This window comes from Dendroctonus ponderosae, unplaced genomic scaffold (assembly GCF_020466585.1).
Source record: "Dendroctonus ponderosae isolate FM_Combo_2020 unplaced genomic scaffold, Dpon_F_20191213v2 Dpon_F_20191213_1, whole genome shotgun sequence".
Taxonomy (NCBI): domain Eukaryota; kingdom Metazoa; phylum Arthropoda; class Insecta; order Coleoptera; family Curculionidae; genus Dendroctonus; species Dendroctonus ponderosae.
The window spans coordinates 18,572,339-18,590,173 of NW_026017110.1; the positions used below are offsets into that span (position 1 = coordinate 18,572,339).

The 17,835-nt window shown below is 33.7% G+C and overlaps 1 protein-coding gene across 1 annotated transcript in view; it reads right to left on the reverse strand.

Annotated features, from left to right (window-relative positions):
- The window catches only part of LOC109544394, a 142,233-nt gene extending 128,859 nt beyond the window's left edge, over positions 1–13,374 (reverse strand). The window contains exon 1 of the mRNA XM_048661231.1: positions 13,059–13,374. Within this exon, the coding sequence (XP_048517188.1) occupies positions 13,059–13,342 (284 nt within the window). The 5' untranslated portion in view covers positions 13,343–13,374. The remainder of the gene's footprint in view (positions 1–13,058) is intronic.
- Between the last annotated feature and the right edge of the window lie 4,461 nt (positions 13,375–17,835).

Consider the following 17,835-nt stretch of genomic DNA (forward strand, 5'->3'; position numbering starts at 1 on the left):
AATTCTAGATGTTGTGTTTGGTGCTATTACTACGAAGGTGTGTGGGAAGTTGAATCGTTGATGTTGTGGTGGCAGTGTTGTTGTTGTTGTTTTTGGTGTTACGGCTGCTTTTGAGGTGGGTGACAATTGTTGTTGCTGATTCGTTGAAGCCATGGAGGTTTCAGCCCTGTCGGTTGCTGGTTTTTTGGACAAAGGCGTTGGTGGTGAGGAAGGGTTAGATTTTGATGTTCGACCTCTTTTCTTGGATTTCGGTCTCAGGAAGTAGCCTTCCTGGGAAGCGTGGTCCGATTCGGACTCCCGCGAACTCCCAGGATCCATGCTTATTAGCTATGAAGCCCTGTATATTGTCCGAAATGCGCTTTAAATTTTACTATCGACAAAACAAACTTTTTTCGATTGGAATGTCCGGATTCCTACCGAGCACGTCCTATTCGCAGTAAAGCTATCGCAAGACTCTTTTCTTCTATTTGTTGTATTATATGGCATTCGATTAGTTAGATTTTTAACATCAGACCCAGACCCATTTTGCGACAAAAATGTCCTCGAAATATTCAATAAACTCCATAATCCAAATCAATGCACAAAATTTAAATGATGTTGAAATGTCTAAATCTAGTAACAGATAAATTTATTTATCAGATAAACAGTATATCAGTCGATTTGTCAGAGGGCGAATGTTAGCTTTTCTTTTTGATTGTCTTGTTTTCCTACAGATTTTATCATCAGCAAGTTTAACAGAAAATGAATAAACGGGCCCTTAGTGGTTTGCATGCCCTGTTTTCTATTTTCCTGTACTTTTGCTCTAAGAAAGTGTCCATAGTTCAGTAGTGCTCAACTGGATCGCCTTATATAATATTGTGAACGTCTTTATAAAGCAATTAAACATGCGGAATCAAAATAATACAGAAGCACATATATTGAGTAGGCACCAGTAGGGAAAAACATTGTGCTTTGAAAACTCCATCTGTGTTATGCTGTTACGTTGTATGGTCAAATAGCTTCACTTATTAAAAAAATATATAATTAATACAAAAAAAATAAAAAACAGGTGAGTAGAAATAATCATATTATATAACCACAAAACTGAAGGAACAGAGACGCAAATACAGTTCCAACTACATAAAAATAGCTGTGTTAATGGAAACCGTATAAGTACTTATATACACCGTATTGTAAACAATAGTTTTAGGCGTATTTGTGTTGTCAATCGCTTGACATTTGCTTTCAACATTCCATTATGGAGATCCATCATGAGTTGCATAAAATGTAAAACTGTAGTGTAGGTGCTTTATTTATGTAAATCTTACGCTGCTTACCACTCAAAAGTGCATAGGATTACATAAAGGGAACGGTGTTAGTGTTACGAAATATTTAATAATTTTTAACGTGTGCGATGCTTTTGTTGTTAATTCAATTCAGGTCAAAACTAAAAATATAAAAATGTGTGATGGAGATTGTGGATGAGTCTAAGAATACAAATTATACATATAATATAATACTAAAAACTATTAAAGTTGTTTCGAAAGACACCGCAGAAGATAAAGTTTTGTGTTTACGCAAGCTTAGATTCAAATCTAGAACTGTGAGCAAAGAATTTCATTTGCAAGCCACTAATTAAAAGGTCTAAGTTTCGGGGTTAAATATGCAAGAACCAAAACCAGTTTTAGATGCGAAATATTTTAAACATTATTAATTTCCAAAAAACATCGTGTTCTTTCTTCTTCAGCCGCCACTTAAGACGTTTTTATTATTCTTTGTTGTGATGTGTAAGGCTAAAATTTTGCCTTTTCCCTTACAAATCTTTTTCCACGAATCCTTGAGAAGAGGTTTCTGATGGTGTTCGTCTTTATTTTGAATGACTTTCCGAATTTAATATATCTCAATTAATTTCTCTGATTGGCCTTTCATTTTCGTGGTTTTCTTGCCTTGTGATCCATGCTTATTTCGTAGTTCATGTTGTTTCCAGTTGCAAAAGTTTAAACTGGTTGTCGTTTAGCATACAATTCCACATACCAGTAAAATTTAAATATAAATTTATTTTTTAGGATAGAACATTTCGAATTAATGAGTATTTCCTTCGTGACTGACTGTTTTGATTAAAAGGTAAGAAACTTGTCCAAGATCGGTTGCACTGATTTAGCGTTGAATTATTGTATAACTTAGTTCTGATATGTGAAAGCTTGGCTGAGAAAAGGTGGGTTGATGTAGAAAATTGAATATTTATTTGGATGATGCGGCAGTAAGTCAGTGCTTGTGTACAAAATATGTCTCCATTTGCTGTTTACAGCAGTTGAGCTTTCAACAGGATAACTTTTGAACAACAACTAATTGAAAGTAAACTTAAGTTGTTAGGTAAATGAAAAGGCCCTTGATACGCATATCAGAATAACTTTGGATGATTAAAACTGTAGTCATTTAGAAGACACTTTAGAAGTGTGCAAATTATGACCAAGTCGTAATATTTCGGCGGGAAGTTATTATCTAATGGTAAAGTCGGAGTGGTAAAGCGTACCTACAGCCAAAAAATGTAATTTTAAGTTTGCAAAAATAACTCCAAAGTAAATTTTAACAAGACAAAATTGGTCCCGGAATAGAAAGTCAATTTCTGTCTACTCTATCTAACCGTCTCTACAAAAAATACAAATAGCTTATGGTATATTTCATTTTTTAGGTCTGTAATGGGCAATAAAACATTCAGTGTTACTATGACATGGTTGTAATAAGTAGTGCGTATGAGGAGCGTCTCACAAGATACAGAAATATGGCAAATATATTACAAAACCTTGTATTAATCCCTATAGAATTAATACTGTAAAATCACATGCTTTGGTCAGGATCAAGACAAAATCATACTATGACCCTAAGCTTGAAAAACTCTTCAGTTTTTCAAATATCTTCATATTGTGGAACGTTTCGCTAAGAAAGCACTTTTTTTTAATTAAGGCCTTAATTAATTACATACACACTGCATTACAAAAAACTGGATTGATAGACTTTTTTAATTGTTGTTTGTTTGGATGTTGTATCAAAATGTATTTTGCTTAATAGATCGTGTTAGAAGAAAGCATAACAAACCCGATTAGATTCACATACACACATTTTGTATGTTAATGCACAAAATCCCAGCATAAAACTTGGTATCAGAATAATTTTGCAAAGGTAGAAAAACATATATTCAAGTACATACACATATTCAAATGAGGTAAGCTTGAGTCACCGTTTATATATTTCCGAATTTCCTTTTATTAAGCGTGGTCTTTAAGCAGCTGATGCGGTATTAAACATATTTCTTACATAAAAAAAAACAAGTAACATCTACTAGTTTCTCGTCCATCTGAAGAGTTAGAACTCCAAAATATATACCAAATAAAAGAACAGAAGGGAAGAATTGCTTTTCCGATCGCCTTGAGGGAAACCACTCCGGGTGAACTTAATTGTTTAAATTGATAATGCTAATTGCTATTCATGGCAAGTGCAAATAGTAGCAGAGCACGCACAGTCGGAACGTTAAAGATTAAGTTTGAATACTCCGAGTTGGAAGCTGCAAATGCAGTGCCCATTCTTTGGGAATGATTGCCGAAGATGCTTCCAAGGCGTTCTTCTTTCTTCTGGTTAAGACTAGTGGTAGTTTTCTCTTGCGTCCGCTCTATTTTCATCTTTTGTGTTCCAGTTCCAGTGGTGTTGATGCCCACTTTTTAGATCTTTGAATATTTTTTCCAATCGATTCTTTTTCTTTAGCTCTTTCACTTGTAGTCCGCTGTGATTGAGACGCCAAGAAATTACTATTCAATGAAAAACGTAAAAAAGCTGCAACGGTGACCAGAATAAGATGGTACCATCGCGGCCCCGGTTAGACAAAGCTTGTGGGTAATTGGTAATTCAACCTGTTTCGTAAGAGAACTAGCGGACAACTTTTCCCCACCTTTTCTACCTTCGTGCTCAACTAAGACCCAAGACACAGCTGGGCGAGAACGTCGTTTCACCATAGAAAAAGAACAAAACAAGTTCGGTGTTCGTGCAACCCGAACGATGCACTGACCGCATAATGCAATCCGGCCATCGAGTTATTAAAACGAGACGAAATAATGTATCTACGCAGGTTTAAATGCCGTCAAATTGATGTTTCACATAATATTATTTTGTCCAATTTCCACTCGCAAGTATGGAAAAGCAGCTGACAGAAAACAAGCAAGCTTCAACAGTTTCTTTCGCATGCAAAGGCCAAGATCGCTTAAAACCGGTTAGACAAACTCTTCTTCAAAACATTGATCACTTCACGTTATACTTTTCCTCGACTTAGCGCGCCACATAAAGATTACAAATCTTTGGTTTCATCGCATTTCCTTCGGTGTCGAATAGTTCAGAGTGTTTGGATTCTCCAAATATTCACAATTAATGTTTTTTTATGGCACAACATTAGGATCCATACGTGCATACATGTCACTAGCACAAACTCATATTCAATAAATCGCATTTTTCACCGAACTATCGCGACGTCCGTTCAACTACCAAATACACGAGAAAATCCTGTAAAAGGTACGAATTGTTAACAAAATAGCTTGAAATTTAATTGACAAAATCATCGGATCTACTGCTGCTTCCAAGCGCTCGATCGAACTTGCGACAAGAAAACCTGGATTTTACTAATTCACAAATCGATATTCAAGGAAGATCTTGCTCTTGATATCCACTTTGTCCAGTTTTCTAAGGTCCAGTATTGTAAAACCTTTTTGTGACCAAAAACATTTTCATTTTACAGTTAGTTGCCCACTTGGTTTCACAGCTTCACAGTATTTTTTGTTCATGCATTTACAGTTAACCGTAACTCAAATATAAAAGACCGTTTTCCTTGTATTTTAATTAGTGTCTCGCTTATTATCATCTTTCCGTCCAATAATTCTCTTATAAACAAGAAACATTGATAAAGTACTTGTAAAAAATAAAAAGAATCGTGCAAAATTACATGAACACCTAATACATACTAATACTACCGCTACCGAAGCGATTCGAAATTTATAGTGGCGTTTTAAATTTAGTTTACCTTTAAATTGGCTCCTTTCCTGCTCTCGTCGCACTTTTTCTTTTATTCATTCATTTGTTTCTAAAACCTTTTCTTTGCCAAACTTTCGATAATAAATTTTATTGACTAATCGCGTTTTTTGTTAAACGATTCTCAAAATCAGTAGCTATCTATAGCAAAAGCTATTGAATAGACAAATACCTGCAAGTGAGAGTTAAAATTATACAAACAATGAAATCGACATAATTTTATATTTTTCTGGGTAGGCACCAGATTAACTATCAGCATTTGCTGCTAACCGCTATGTATGTTATCAATAACAAAAAACGGTCAAACAATATAGAGAAAAACACAGAACAATCCAAAATAATAGTAAATTGCTAAAACAATCACACATATTATTATTGGGTACATGTAGTAAAGATTGGAACTAGATATATTTTCTTTGCTAAAACGCATTGTGGATTGAAGTAATTGCATCTTTGCATATGTTATCCATTACTTCACTAGAGCGGTAAATGTCTGCATATGAATACTTCTCTAACACTAACTTTAAAACCACACCACTCATGTCCCCAAGTTTCACATGGAAATTCTCAATAAATAACAATTAATGCAATGTTTTGTTATCGCTAATCACACTTATTGACAGACACTATATCTCACTTAAATGCATTCCGATGCATTAAAATGCCAAGTTTCTATAAAAACCGTTTGATCCATCTCAAAGGAAATATTTCATGTTTACAAGATGCCTGTAATCAAAATATCTATGTTGTGTGTTAAACAAAGCAAATAAGCGACATAAACGATTTATAATCACACAATATGGTGTGAGTGCCAGTGAGTAGAGTAGCGATAAACTGAAGCGACAATATAAGCATATTGAATATGAATAAAATATGATGCATTCGTTCATACTATCTATGCACTTTCAGGATTACATCACAAGTCTGGTACAAACATTAACACATAGGAAGTCGGATGGAAAAGAAGAACATATTTAGCAATATGTATTTTTTAATTATTTTATCTCACAGTATCTGGGTTATTGAGAACAAATTATATTCTCCCAAATATAATAAGTGTTATTATCGAATTGGTAAGATTTTGCCGGTCCAATAACTAAATTAAAATAAATCAAAATTAATAAGTAAGTAACACTTACAGTTAGCTGCAAAAAAATTACTGCTGCTGTAGAAAATTATGCAAACGCAAGAAGACAGAGCCCAAGGAAAGGTTCTAATTTTTGAATAGTATCACTCCATGGATAGACTTACCAATAACAAATTTAGGCAGAATCGGAAAACAAAATACTTAAAAAATAAAGTAATTGTTCTCAAATATTTTGTGGCAGTATGCGAAGAGTTCCATGTCTCATCATTCTTGAGAGGCATTCCTGTGAAAGCAGGCGAAACGTCGGCTATAATTACTCTCGGATAGTGAAAAACCGATAAACATAATAGTTTCATTCTTGTAACGTATAAATCAAAATTGCAACCATGAAGAAAATGTTTTTGTTAGCTTGATACGAACTTAATTGCGAAGATCCTAACTTTCTATTACCGCCGACATGCAAAATAAAAATTAACCGGCTTTTTTCAGTCAGTTTTAATTAAAAAGCCAATGTGTTTGGCCTTTTATAGCTGAATATTTTCTCATACGGTTAGAATCGATTCCATCTAAATTATTGAGACTAGGGGACGGTAATCTGATCCCTTGGTAACAAAGCACGACTCCCAGATCCGCTACTTGAATTCGGTTTTAATACACACGTGAGCCAGCAGTCAGCTAATATTAACTTTAGGAACATGGCCATGTTTATAATGCAGTTTTTACCTACGCTAGCATATTTTATTACAGTCATTAGGGCCTTGAGGCAAATAATTTGGTCATCCGGTAAAAAGCAATTAGCTCAAATAGTAGAACATTGCATTTGAGAAAACGGTTGAATTGTAACCTCCAATTTATATGAACAAAACAGAAAAAAATTGAAGTAGGTAACAAAAGAGTTTAGAATTGTATATTCTATTAGCGCAAACCAAGTTGCAAAGCTTTTCTGAAAAGAGGGTACTACTATGTAAAAGAAGTTTTACAATAAACAGAGTGTGTAAGGTTTAGACAGTAAATATACAAAGCAGGTGAGAAAATTACACGCCACCCTGGAATGACACGCTTTTGAGACCGGTTTCCCAACTTTGGACATGAAAACATCTGCTTTATCTTGCCAGTTCAAGTTCAAGCTAAAAAAAATTGTAAGTGCAGTTAATTGTTAAACATTTCGACGTTTGCACTGCATAAATTTCCATATTAGCCTTTGTGGTTTAACTTCATTGTGCTAAAATGTTACTTAACATTTCCATTAAAAAATCATTTGCAGTGCTACTTTATTTTCATTATTTCCCCATCCATACAAAAATGCTTCAAATGTTCAAGATACTAAATAATTTCAACCGTGAAATATTTCCATATACAAAGTAAAAGCGGTGTTCTATTGTTTGCAGCATGTAATTAATTTTTTTCAATTTATTCCCACATTATTCAATTCAAACCTATGTGTATGTAATTATGTAAGTCGCAAAATCGTGCTATCAAAATAAACATAGCTAACTGTCGCTTATTGAACACTACCCTGTATTTAGCAATGGAGTTTCACATGATTTTTTATGTCTAGAATCTTAAAATCCACATTTTCTGAAGCTTTATTAGATTTTTTTTTGCGAACATGCATTAAAGATTTCGATGTCTTATGCTAGATTTTTTTTTCGAAAGCTTTTAAAGAAACATAGGTATCCTAGATATATTAATTTAATATTGCAAATAAAGGAAACATTATTGAATTTAATTAAGAAAATTGTTTGAATTACTTACTTTTTCATTTGAAATTTTCATAAAAAAACTTCACATTTACAATATTTAGGACAATTTTTAGTTTCCTGTTTATTTTCAAATTTACTGTCCGATTGTATACATATATTATCACTCATTCATGTCAATTATTCAACTAATCCTTATCCGATTTAGTATCATCTGATAAAGCAATAGATTAAACAACTGAAGTGAGTAAATTCAATAATTTAAATTTAAACATTTGAATATATTGTATGAGCATTTTGCTGATAAAAATGCCTTTTACTTCTGTTGAGCCAGCCGTCAAGAGTATTAATAATTTAACACATTTTGAGAGTGCACCATAATAAAATACATTTTGATGCGTATTATCCATTTTTATTTTTTTTATGGAAACCAAATACTTACTTAAAGCCTACAGCCATATTTCATAACTAACCAGGTTAAAATGAGCATACATACATATATGCATTTTATTAAAACATTAGCAAACAATGAAGCCCTTGACATTTCATATAAGAAAATCTGTTCAACCAGATTAACCAAGGAACGAAGCATTCTAACTGCAAAATATAAATGCATTATATTTATAACCGATGCTGACAAAGATATATTTTTTTACGTAGAAACTTTTCCTAATTTTTAACGGATTATATTCGCTTTACGTTGGAACGGATTGTTCTAAACAAGACGCTGAAACCATAAACTACAAAGCCAAAGACAACACAATTTCGATTTTCTGTTATTATTTAATAACACCGAAGACTTTTTGATACTATATAGGCCCTACATACTAAATGGTGTTTGATCATGGTTTTCATGGTTCTTTTTAAATAGTCCACAGCGCGACTCAAAATTGGAAACATTCTGAAGTTAGAATACATCAAAAATAGAGAACCGCACCCAAATATTGGCAGAAAAAGTTATTGAATATTATTAACATTATGCAAGTTCATTTTCAGAAATATTTAAATCTGCGAAAAAGGCGTTTTATTTAACTGACTGAATTAATTCAACAATTGTTGAACTGTGTAAGTATAATCGAAACGCTTCCAAATCATATTACTGGCAATTTCTATTGTAACTTCTAGTATCATTTTTATAAATTCAATGCCCGTAATGTAATATGAAAGTTGTGACTTGTAACAGATAGTGGCGATTATATTTCGCCGGAAGAACATTAAATAAGCTCGCAAATTTTAATAATTTAATGAACTTGTGTAGAAGTAAAAAATCCACTTTCATCAACTGTTGCAAAAGTAACTTGAAACATGTAAGAAAAATGTTGTAAAGTGTAAATCTTGTCGGATATAACATTGATATAATCTTATGGTTGTAATCGCTCAAGTAAATAAAAAATCTTAATATAATTATGATAATTTTAAATTTCGAGCGTTGATCTCATCGGGGGGAAATCCTGCACAACATTTCCCACAAGTTGAGCTCTTTGCTAATTTGATACACTTTGAGGCAAACATTTCAGCTACTTACCACCAAAACGCAATGTGTAATATTTCCCTAACCTTTACCTGGTCTAATACTTACTCTATGATTCTGCAGATAACATGTTAGTGCTAATGCATTTAGAACAACATTTTTTTCTAAAAGTGGCATTTGACCACTATTGCATTTTTAAAACAACCTATTAATTTAATTTAGTCAATTAAAAAAAAAGCAAGGTCTTCAGACCGATTCCCCAAAATTTGCCGAAAGCGCCCTCAACACCACCAGAGAAGCACTTACGTACGTTCAGAATAAATATTCTGTTTATTCTCCTAATACATATTCCATTAAATATTTAGCACTTTCGCAGCAATGCAAGCGCTCTGTATAAAGACAACAGCTGAAGATTGTTGACAATTAGTGGCGTTATGTAACTAACTACACTTCTTCACTTGCTTTTACATGCAAGCGCGAATCGACGTTGCAGAATACGTGATTGTTTTCCAGGCTCGAATTTAATAATTTGTCCCTTATTGTCGTGACGCTACAAACCTTTTTTGCAATCTTCTTTGTAAGCAAAACTGCACAAAGAGCTGCGTCGCGTACAGGTCCGCATGGCTTGTGCATCCTATAAGTTAATGCTTGGAAGCTTAACCTGATTTAAATGCAAATTATGGCCATTGGACACGTGCCCTTCTGAAGGGCCGCTTTTTTTGAGACCGACGCTTTCGCTGCCAGCTTTTTCGAAGGGGAGCCCTCAGTCGTGGACGTGAGAAAATCAATGTCCGGGTGGATCTGCATCATGGTGCATGAGCGCTGGGAATATGGGAATCAATCGGTTGCTCGTCACTTTGAGCAAATCTATCTGAGCACTGAGTAGCGACTGCAGTTGAAACTGAGCACCTATTTTATGTCAAAAAATTTGTACTAGTTTTGAAGACGTGAGTAGAGAATTTTTGTAAATAACTCGTGTAAACAAAGAAGCACGTCAAATCAAATGAATTATTCCTTGAAACTCTGATTCATCACTCCTGTGTTTTTCTACGAGGTTACAAAAAATGAAGTATTTAGGGCGTTAAATACAATTAAAGCAGAACATAAGGCATTAATACAAAATTCAGTCAGTAGGTACAAGAATGTGGATGATTTTCACTGAAGATTTGCATTTTATAAATAATGATGAAGCGCTGCAAAACGATAAAAACTGTAAGTATTCGGTACCTAAAGATCTACACCGTGTTCAAATCCGGAGCATTTCATCATTCCTAATGATCATATTTGGTTTCAGATGGGGCAAAATCTGTTCGAACTTATTTACTTAAATGTCATTTTTCAAAACATAAATAAGTACTTTTTTGCGCCAAAACTATGAATGCTATAAAATTTTTAAGAACAGTGGAAAAATGGCAAGAAAATATTAGTGCATCAACTTAAAAAAAAATGAGTTGATTCCAACAACCAAAAAGAAAAAAGTTCTGATAGTTTTTGTACCAAAACACTCAAGAGATCACTTGCCCAAAGTAAACTAATTGGCCTCATCAAAATATGAGTAATGCATAAGAAGAAATTCTCGAGTTTCATTAAATCCTCAACAGCACAAGGTTCAGACAGTTTTAAACATAAAGAGAAGTCAGATTGTTTTCATTTGAGCCAAATAATGTCGCAGTACCAGGATTGTGTGTACAATGTAAGTAAATATATTTCATTCAAATATCAAGTGATCCTTGAAAATGTACTGGAAATTAGTGAAAATCTGCGAGCAATATAAGTAAGCTTGTTTTCTTTTATGTTGAAAAGCTCTTACAACTCATGGCCTTATCTCTTTGAACACGTCGATTCCTTTTCCCATTTTCACAAATACTTCATTGAACTAACGTTCTATGACGTACTTACATTCTATGATTACTAATTAGATTTTTAGTCTACTGTTAAAACCAGTACACAGATGCAATAAAACATTTTCCTTGCAAAATTTTAAGCGTTAAGAATAAATGCGAAATTATTATATCGTAATTGGTGATAGAATGGTGTTTTGGCTAAATTTCATGTAATTTTTTAATTTAAGTACTTACATTGCAATACTTGTTTCGAATAACTAGTACTGTAGATTGCCATTTGCAAAAAAAAAGTTCGGGTCGATGGAATTTAAATAACTTTAGACTGGAAGGACTTTTATCTCGCATATTCTTATTCTTGCTAACTGCTAACTTTAATATTCCAACAAAGGGACAAAAAAACTTAATGTAAGGTGTAGATATTTTTTACGATTTGATTGGGCTTATAAAATGTTAACCTCAGGGCACATTAGACGAATATTAGGGCAAACTCAATTATTAATAATCAACTAATAATTCTTCTGTTACTGTTTACACTTCAACTTATTTCAGCATTCTGGCAAAGGATTATAGGAAAAATACTAATTAGAATGTATGCTGTAAACCGTTCAGCGGTATTTATTTACAAGTACTTGAGGTTTCACCTTTTTACAGAATGTGACTAAAAACATACATACTTATATGTATGTTTTTTTGAATAACTCATACAAGAATTTCAATGTAAAAGTTAATAAATATCAGAACAAATATTCGGTACCAACTACCCCCGATTTAGGTAATCTAGAAGAGAAGGAAATACATCTGGAACGAATTACATCTGAAATATCTTTTCTGTGGTATTTTTGTCCCACTTGCTCCAAGCTTTCGGTCCTAATTTCATGTTTTCTGATGTAAAGTGAATCGTTGATATGTTAAGCGTTTAAAACGGTTCAATTTTCTTATCATACTTAAAGGGGAAGTCTTACGAGAGCCCCACAAGACTGCTGTAAAAGTCATGGTTTTGCAAAGAAAGCAAGACCAAGACTAGATAAGTTCTATATTGTTGAGGCGGATTCATTTTTTTACAAACTTCTTTTTGGGTATTTTGAATTTTCATATACTGTATTATCTTACTATTGTTACACAATTTCTCTATTAATTGGAATTTTCTCTTACAGCTTGAGCCTAAGTGTGTCGCAGGATACCCTCTAGGTGATAGTTCTTGATTACTTTTTGATAAATAATTCGTTCTTATTGCGAAAAAAAGACGTGAGGAAATTCTGTCTTTTTTAAGGACAAAAATTTTTGAGGCAAAATACCCAAAAAGAAGTTTGTAAAAAAAAGACCAAGACTAGTTTCGCTCATCACTCAAAGGGCTGTAAAGACGTAACGTGTTTCAGGCTTTTTCGGAAAAAAATTGCTCAAAACTGTCTTTATTAGCGACTTGAAATCCCTTGAAGTGCTTGAAGATATTTTACCGTTGTTTATACCGATTGAAACAAGCTAAATGATAAATACCAACTTTGCTGTAAGTGTCTAAACCGAAAATACTTCCGTGTTCTTCCCCGGACTTCTCTGTAATTCCCCCAAATCAGGGCGTACTTCCTAGACGCAAACCATCCCCAATTTTGAGAGAATGAGCGCGAAATTAGTGGGAAACATTTGAAACTGCAAAAAACAACAAAGTGGCTCTTGAACAATTGGCGCATCTTATCTAAAGCAAACAAGACAAAAAACGCAAGTACATGGGAATTAGTTAGACAAGTCCGAACCAATTCAGGATTGAGAAATACTTTCTCCCGGCAGCATTGACACTGATGTAGACCTGAAAAGAACCGGAGGAAATGGCCATGACAATGACCGCAAATCGCCAAATTCTGACTGAGATAAACAACAATAAAAGCGGTACCAGACGGTTTGAATGAACGTACCTGTCTGAGGATTCCGAGCTGTCGTATCGGTCAACGCATCTCTTTTTCCTGCAGTCCTCTTCGCAAGCAGCCAGCAATCCCTCATGTTTGGATCCATTTTTCGCACACAAATATCCAAATAACTTCGCACTGTCGGGCTTAGAGTAATATGCATTCACTTCGTCACTCGCAATTTCATTCACGCTCTCATTGACCTGATAATCCATTACAATCTCATAGTTTTTCACTGATGTTTTTTCGATTACCTTTCCGACAGAATCTCCCGCATGCAACCCGTCTGCCATTTTGAACACACTGTGGAGCGGTTCGGATTAGATCATTTTCTGTGGCAGCGCGCGCCCAGTGTTGCCACTCTGTAGTGAACCTTTTCAAATGTTTCCTTTTCGACTTCGCGTTTTTTCATCTCTGCAAACCGTAATTTGCCCTTAATTGATTTAATTTTCTTCTGCCAAGATGTTTCTAAAGGATTTAACTAATTCTAAAGGATTTAACAAGTAATAAATCTTTTCCTTTGACACTTGTAAAAGAACTGCCAATTGCCAACTTCCGTTCAGGCTGCTGCATTTTCAGTGTCACGGGAAAATTTCCTGAAATTGAAGCTGAATTCAAGTACTTATGATAAAATACACAGTGACCCATTTAAAAATACGTATTCTGTTTAAATATGTGTTCAAAAGGAGTGACTTCTGACCAGGAATAACCAGGGACCCGGACCGGAACCGATATGGACCGAAAACCTGAACGTTCAGTTTTGGTTCCGGTTCCGAAATTGAACCCGTATTTTATATTAACACACTGTTGAGGGCTGAACCGGAACCGAAATGCTTTAATTCGGTCTTTTCGGTACAACTTGTAATGTTTGACAAAAACTAATACTTAAGTTTCTGAGGATTACTGGTAAATTTCCTCCTCGATAACGAATATACATATTTTCTCCAGAACGGCTGACTTTAGAAAAATGTTTTTTTTTACCTTTTTAACGTAATTTTGAACGTTCTTTACTTTATTGAAATTATACACAACAAAAAGTGGAAAATGAAAAAGTATAAGTTATTAAGTCGATGACATCGGTGAGTTCAACCCTTTAGAATTAGCGAACAAACCTCCATTTTTGAACAATAATGCAAATGCATTAGTAATAAGTGTGCCAAATTTGAAAACAACCAAAAAAACAATCAAAAACATGTGTTTTTTTAATCTAATTTTAACGCCCTGTATATTTGTTATTATCGAGTTTTCGCCAAAGTGTTATAGAAACTTGTCACACTCATTTTTGCTGTAGGGTTGCCTCGTTAAGTGTTGGTTGCATCTTTTCCGGACATCCTGGATAATGAAATAAATAAATGCAATAATTTAGATTGTTTAAAACTTTCAACGTCTTGAATTTTTGCTTATTTTATGTTTATTTGAGTTTTTAACTAAGTTTCTAACGCTCTTCCTGAATAAGAAGTTTTTTATCATTAGTAGTTGTAGGTTATAACAGTTTTTATGGCTACTGGCAAGAATGCAAGTTATCATTTAAAGAAAACTGGTCCTGTTAAATGAACCCTAGGCTCAGGGGCGGATCTAGCTTTAAAGTCAGGGGGTGGTTATGTAGAAAAAATATAGTCTTCTGTTATCTATGAAATTAGAAAAATTATCGTCGTTTTGTGCAAGGGTGGCGCAATATTATTGCAAAATTTAGGTGCAAGATTATGCTAAAATTTCATGTTTTCCGTCCCATTTTTGCTTATTTCTCGGAGACAAAATGAGCAAGAACGCTCATGTGTACATCATTCTAGACAGAAATAAACAGCCTTTTTAGAAAGTGAACCATCGATAAGGAAATGTTGGCAGTTTTCTCAAAAAATGCCTGAATTCAACAAGTTTTAGGTTTGCGTGGTTTTTTTGAGTTGCAAAATCCACTTGAATATGACGCTGCTTTTTTCGAAGTTTCTCAAGAACCATTCGAACCACAGAATTCGTTTTGGCATCGTTGGATAGAGAATTGAATGGAGGGGTCATGACCCCCATGACCCCCCCCCCTGGATCCGCCCTTGCCTAGGCTGGAACAACGTTGTAAACGCCAAGTATTGTTTTGTTGGGAAATTGAAAAAAACGAATACAGGCTGCTCCAAACTCAGTCTGCACTCTTGGTAACTTTGTTATTACCGAATCCGCATCCTTTAGATTTAAATGGGACAAAATTGTAATTTTGTGTGTTGATTACGATGATAACACCCTGTACATTAGCTGACAGCTCCAAGCGCAGTTTAATTCTACATAAAAGGCCTTAGTAATTTTGCCTTCAAAATGAGAAACTAAGCAGATAATTGAATTGAACAAACATTAATCAAGTACGCACACTATTCCAAAGTAGTGATCTCAGAAAAGTCAATGATTTAGAATACACGGTGCGCCAATTAAATAGGTATAAAGCTGCTAGATAGAGATAATAGAGAAAAGAGAACAACTTCTCCACGAATATGAAATGATTGTTATCCATTTTTGTAGACTGATTGAATATATAATTTCTGGGGTATTTGGTCTTAATACTAGAAAAATTTCGTTAAGAAAAGAAACCCAATCGAAAAAAATAATAGCATTTTTAATGCGCCACAAAATAATTCGAACATTTATTACCAGATTAATTAATATTTAGTGCGGCCACGTTTGGGCATCTGTAAGCGCTATCAATTTTGCCTCACTCTTTATATAAATAAAATATTTTCGTCTTCCGTTTAGATGTTGCTTCCCTGATCACTTCGGACATCTGCTGTTTTTCATTTCCACAGGGAAATTTTTTATTTCGTCTAGGGGTTTTTCTGGGAGAAATAGTTTATGGTTTTACATACATGTGCTATTTTAAATCACCACTTAAGAGTAAAACGATTATTTAATCAAGTGTTCAAAAATCGGTCCGTTAACTTTCTGACAGTCAAATAAGTTTCGTTTGAATCGTTGTAAATCACGCATATCTGAACGGACGAAAGCAGAGATTGAGATTATGAAAGATATTTTGACTTGTGTAGTTAATCTTCGTTCTGTTTCGTTGTGGACTATTTTTTTTATAGTAAAAAATCGATTAATCTGCTGTTTTGTTAATTAATGTAAAAATTTAACGGAAACATATTTTGAAGCGTTTCTTAATAAAGCAGTTAAATATTTGCAAAAAAACATTGTAATTTTCTTGAGGAAACTTAGATTTTTCCTTTCGGGTATAGACCCGTTCAAGAGCTTGGCATTCTGCCTCTGGTTTATGAATTCTCCAAACTTTGAATATGTGATATTATGGATTGACGAGTCCAATTATTTCGAATCAAGGAACGTTTAATAGAGAAAACTGGTGGCTATTGAAGCAGAGCAAATTTATTTCCAACAGATCCCCATCGCCAAATCTCAATCAATCAATCAAAGCAAAGAATTGTGAGTCCGATATTTTCTGCAAGACTTAACCGGTTCATGAGACGTTCAAATGTTGCAGAATATTCTAGATGAAATTTTGGGTGGCGTAAATTTGGCAAATATTGCAATGACAAGAAATGTTTCTTCATCACCATGGCATCCCGGCAAAGAATAATTCGCAGAGAGCTAAATGGCCAGCGCAGTCTTCAGACCTAACACCGCTTGATTTTTTTTCTTTGAAATACAATTAAACCCAAAATCTATTTTAGAAAATGGTAATGTAGAAGAGTTTACGTAATTTAGGCAATTTACATGAAGAGTGAGGAAACGTGCTCAAATGTGCTTTCCACAAAAACGCCGTATTTTTGTACATTTGATATACTTAATTAGCTTTTAATCTTACGGATAAAAACAATAACCAAATCAATTTCGTTATAAACTTGACACACTATGTACAGAGTTCCATTAAAAGTTGAAGATATCTTGGAAATCCTTTGATTGCTAATTTTTCTATTTTTATGAAAGCAATCAGCACAAAAAATTGGATTATGCCCCACTTCAACCTAAAAACTTAATAAAAATAAATTGCCTTGATAAAAGTCAAAACAGACATATTTAGAAATACATGCGAAGTGCCCGCAAGTAAAATTTGTATAAATACATAAATTTGTATTTATAAATTATAAATTGGTATAAATCTTAAAAATACAAAAATCATTCTGAATTGAATGGATCAACTAATTGTGAAAAAATCGAAAAACAGAAAAGTGCTGTGGCTTCCAAAATAAGAAGCACAGAAAATGTTGTCTTCCGACTAAAAACCAAGTAACCAACCAAACGTCATTTGTCTTAATTATCATACAAGAAAAGATCGGTAAGAAATAAAAAAAAAAATTAACCAAATGATTACTTGTGCTCGTACCTTAAATGCGAATATTACTGAATGTCCAAACGAAAGTGAAAAATGTTTCATAAAACAATTTAAACCGTTTAAAACTAAAATCATACGAGTAAAACAAAGAACAGAAAGAAAGAAAAGAAAAATAAATTGAAATATAATATTACTAAAGACGACAATTTTAGGCATTGGCGATCGATGTATTTTATGAACATAGTAAACTCGTTCTCCGGAAAAATTAAAAATTCTTCAGGTCATCATTTCGTGTAGTTCAATTATCATAATCTGTTCAAAACGAAAAAAATATCCATCAAGCTGTATATTATAGATACTCTACTATGCGCCGTTCTGATCTAAAAAGAACACCAACTATTGGTCAAGATATTGCTATTCAATTGAAAACAGTTGCACTATACTGTGAATGAGTGACTGATTTATATTACATTAAATTGGATCATTTGTAGATGGTTTAAATGGAAAGTTTCGCTCCTTAAT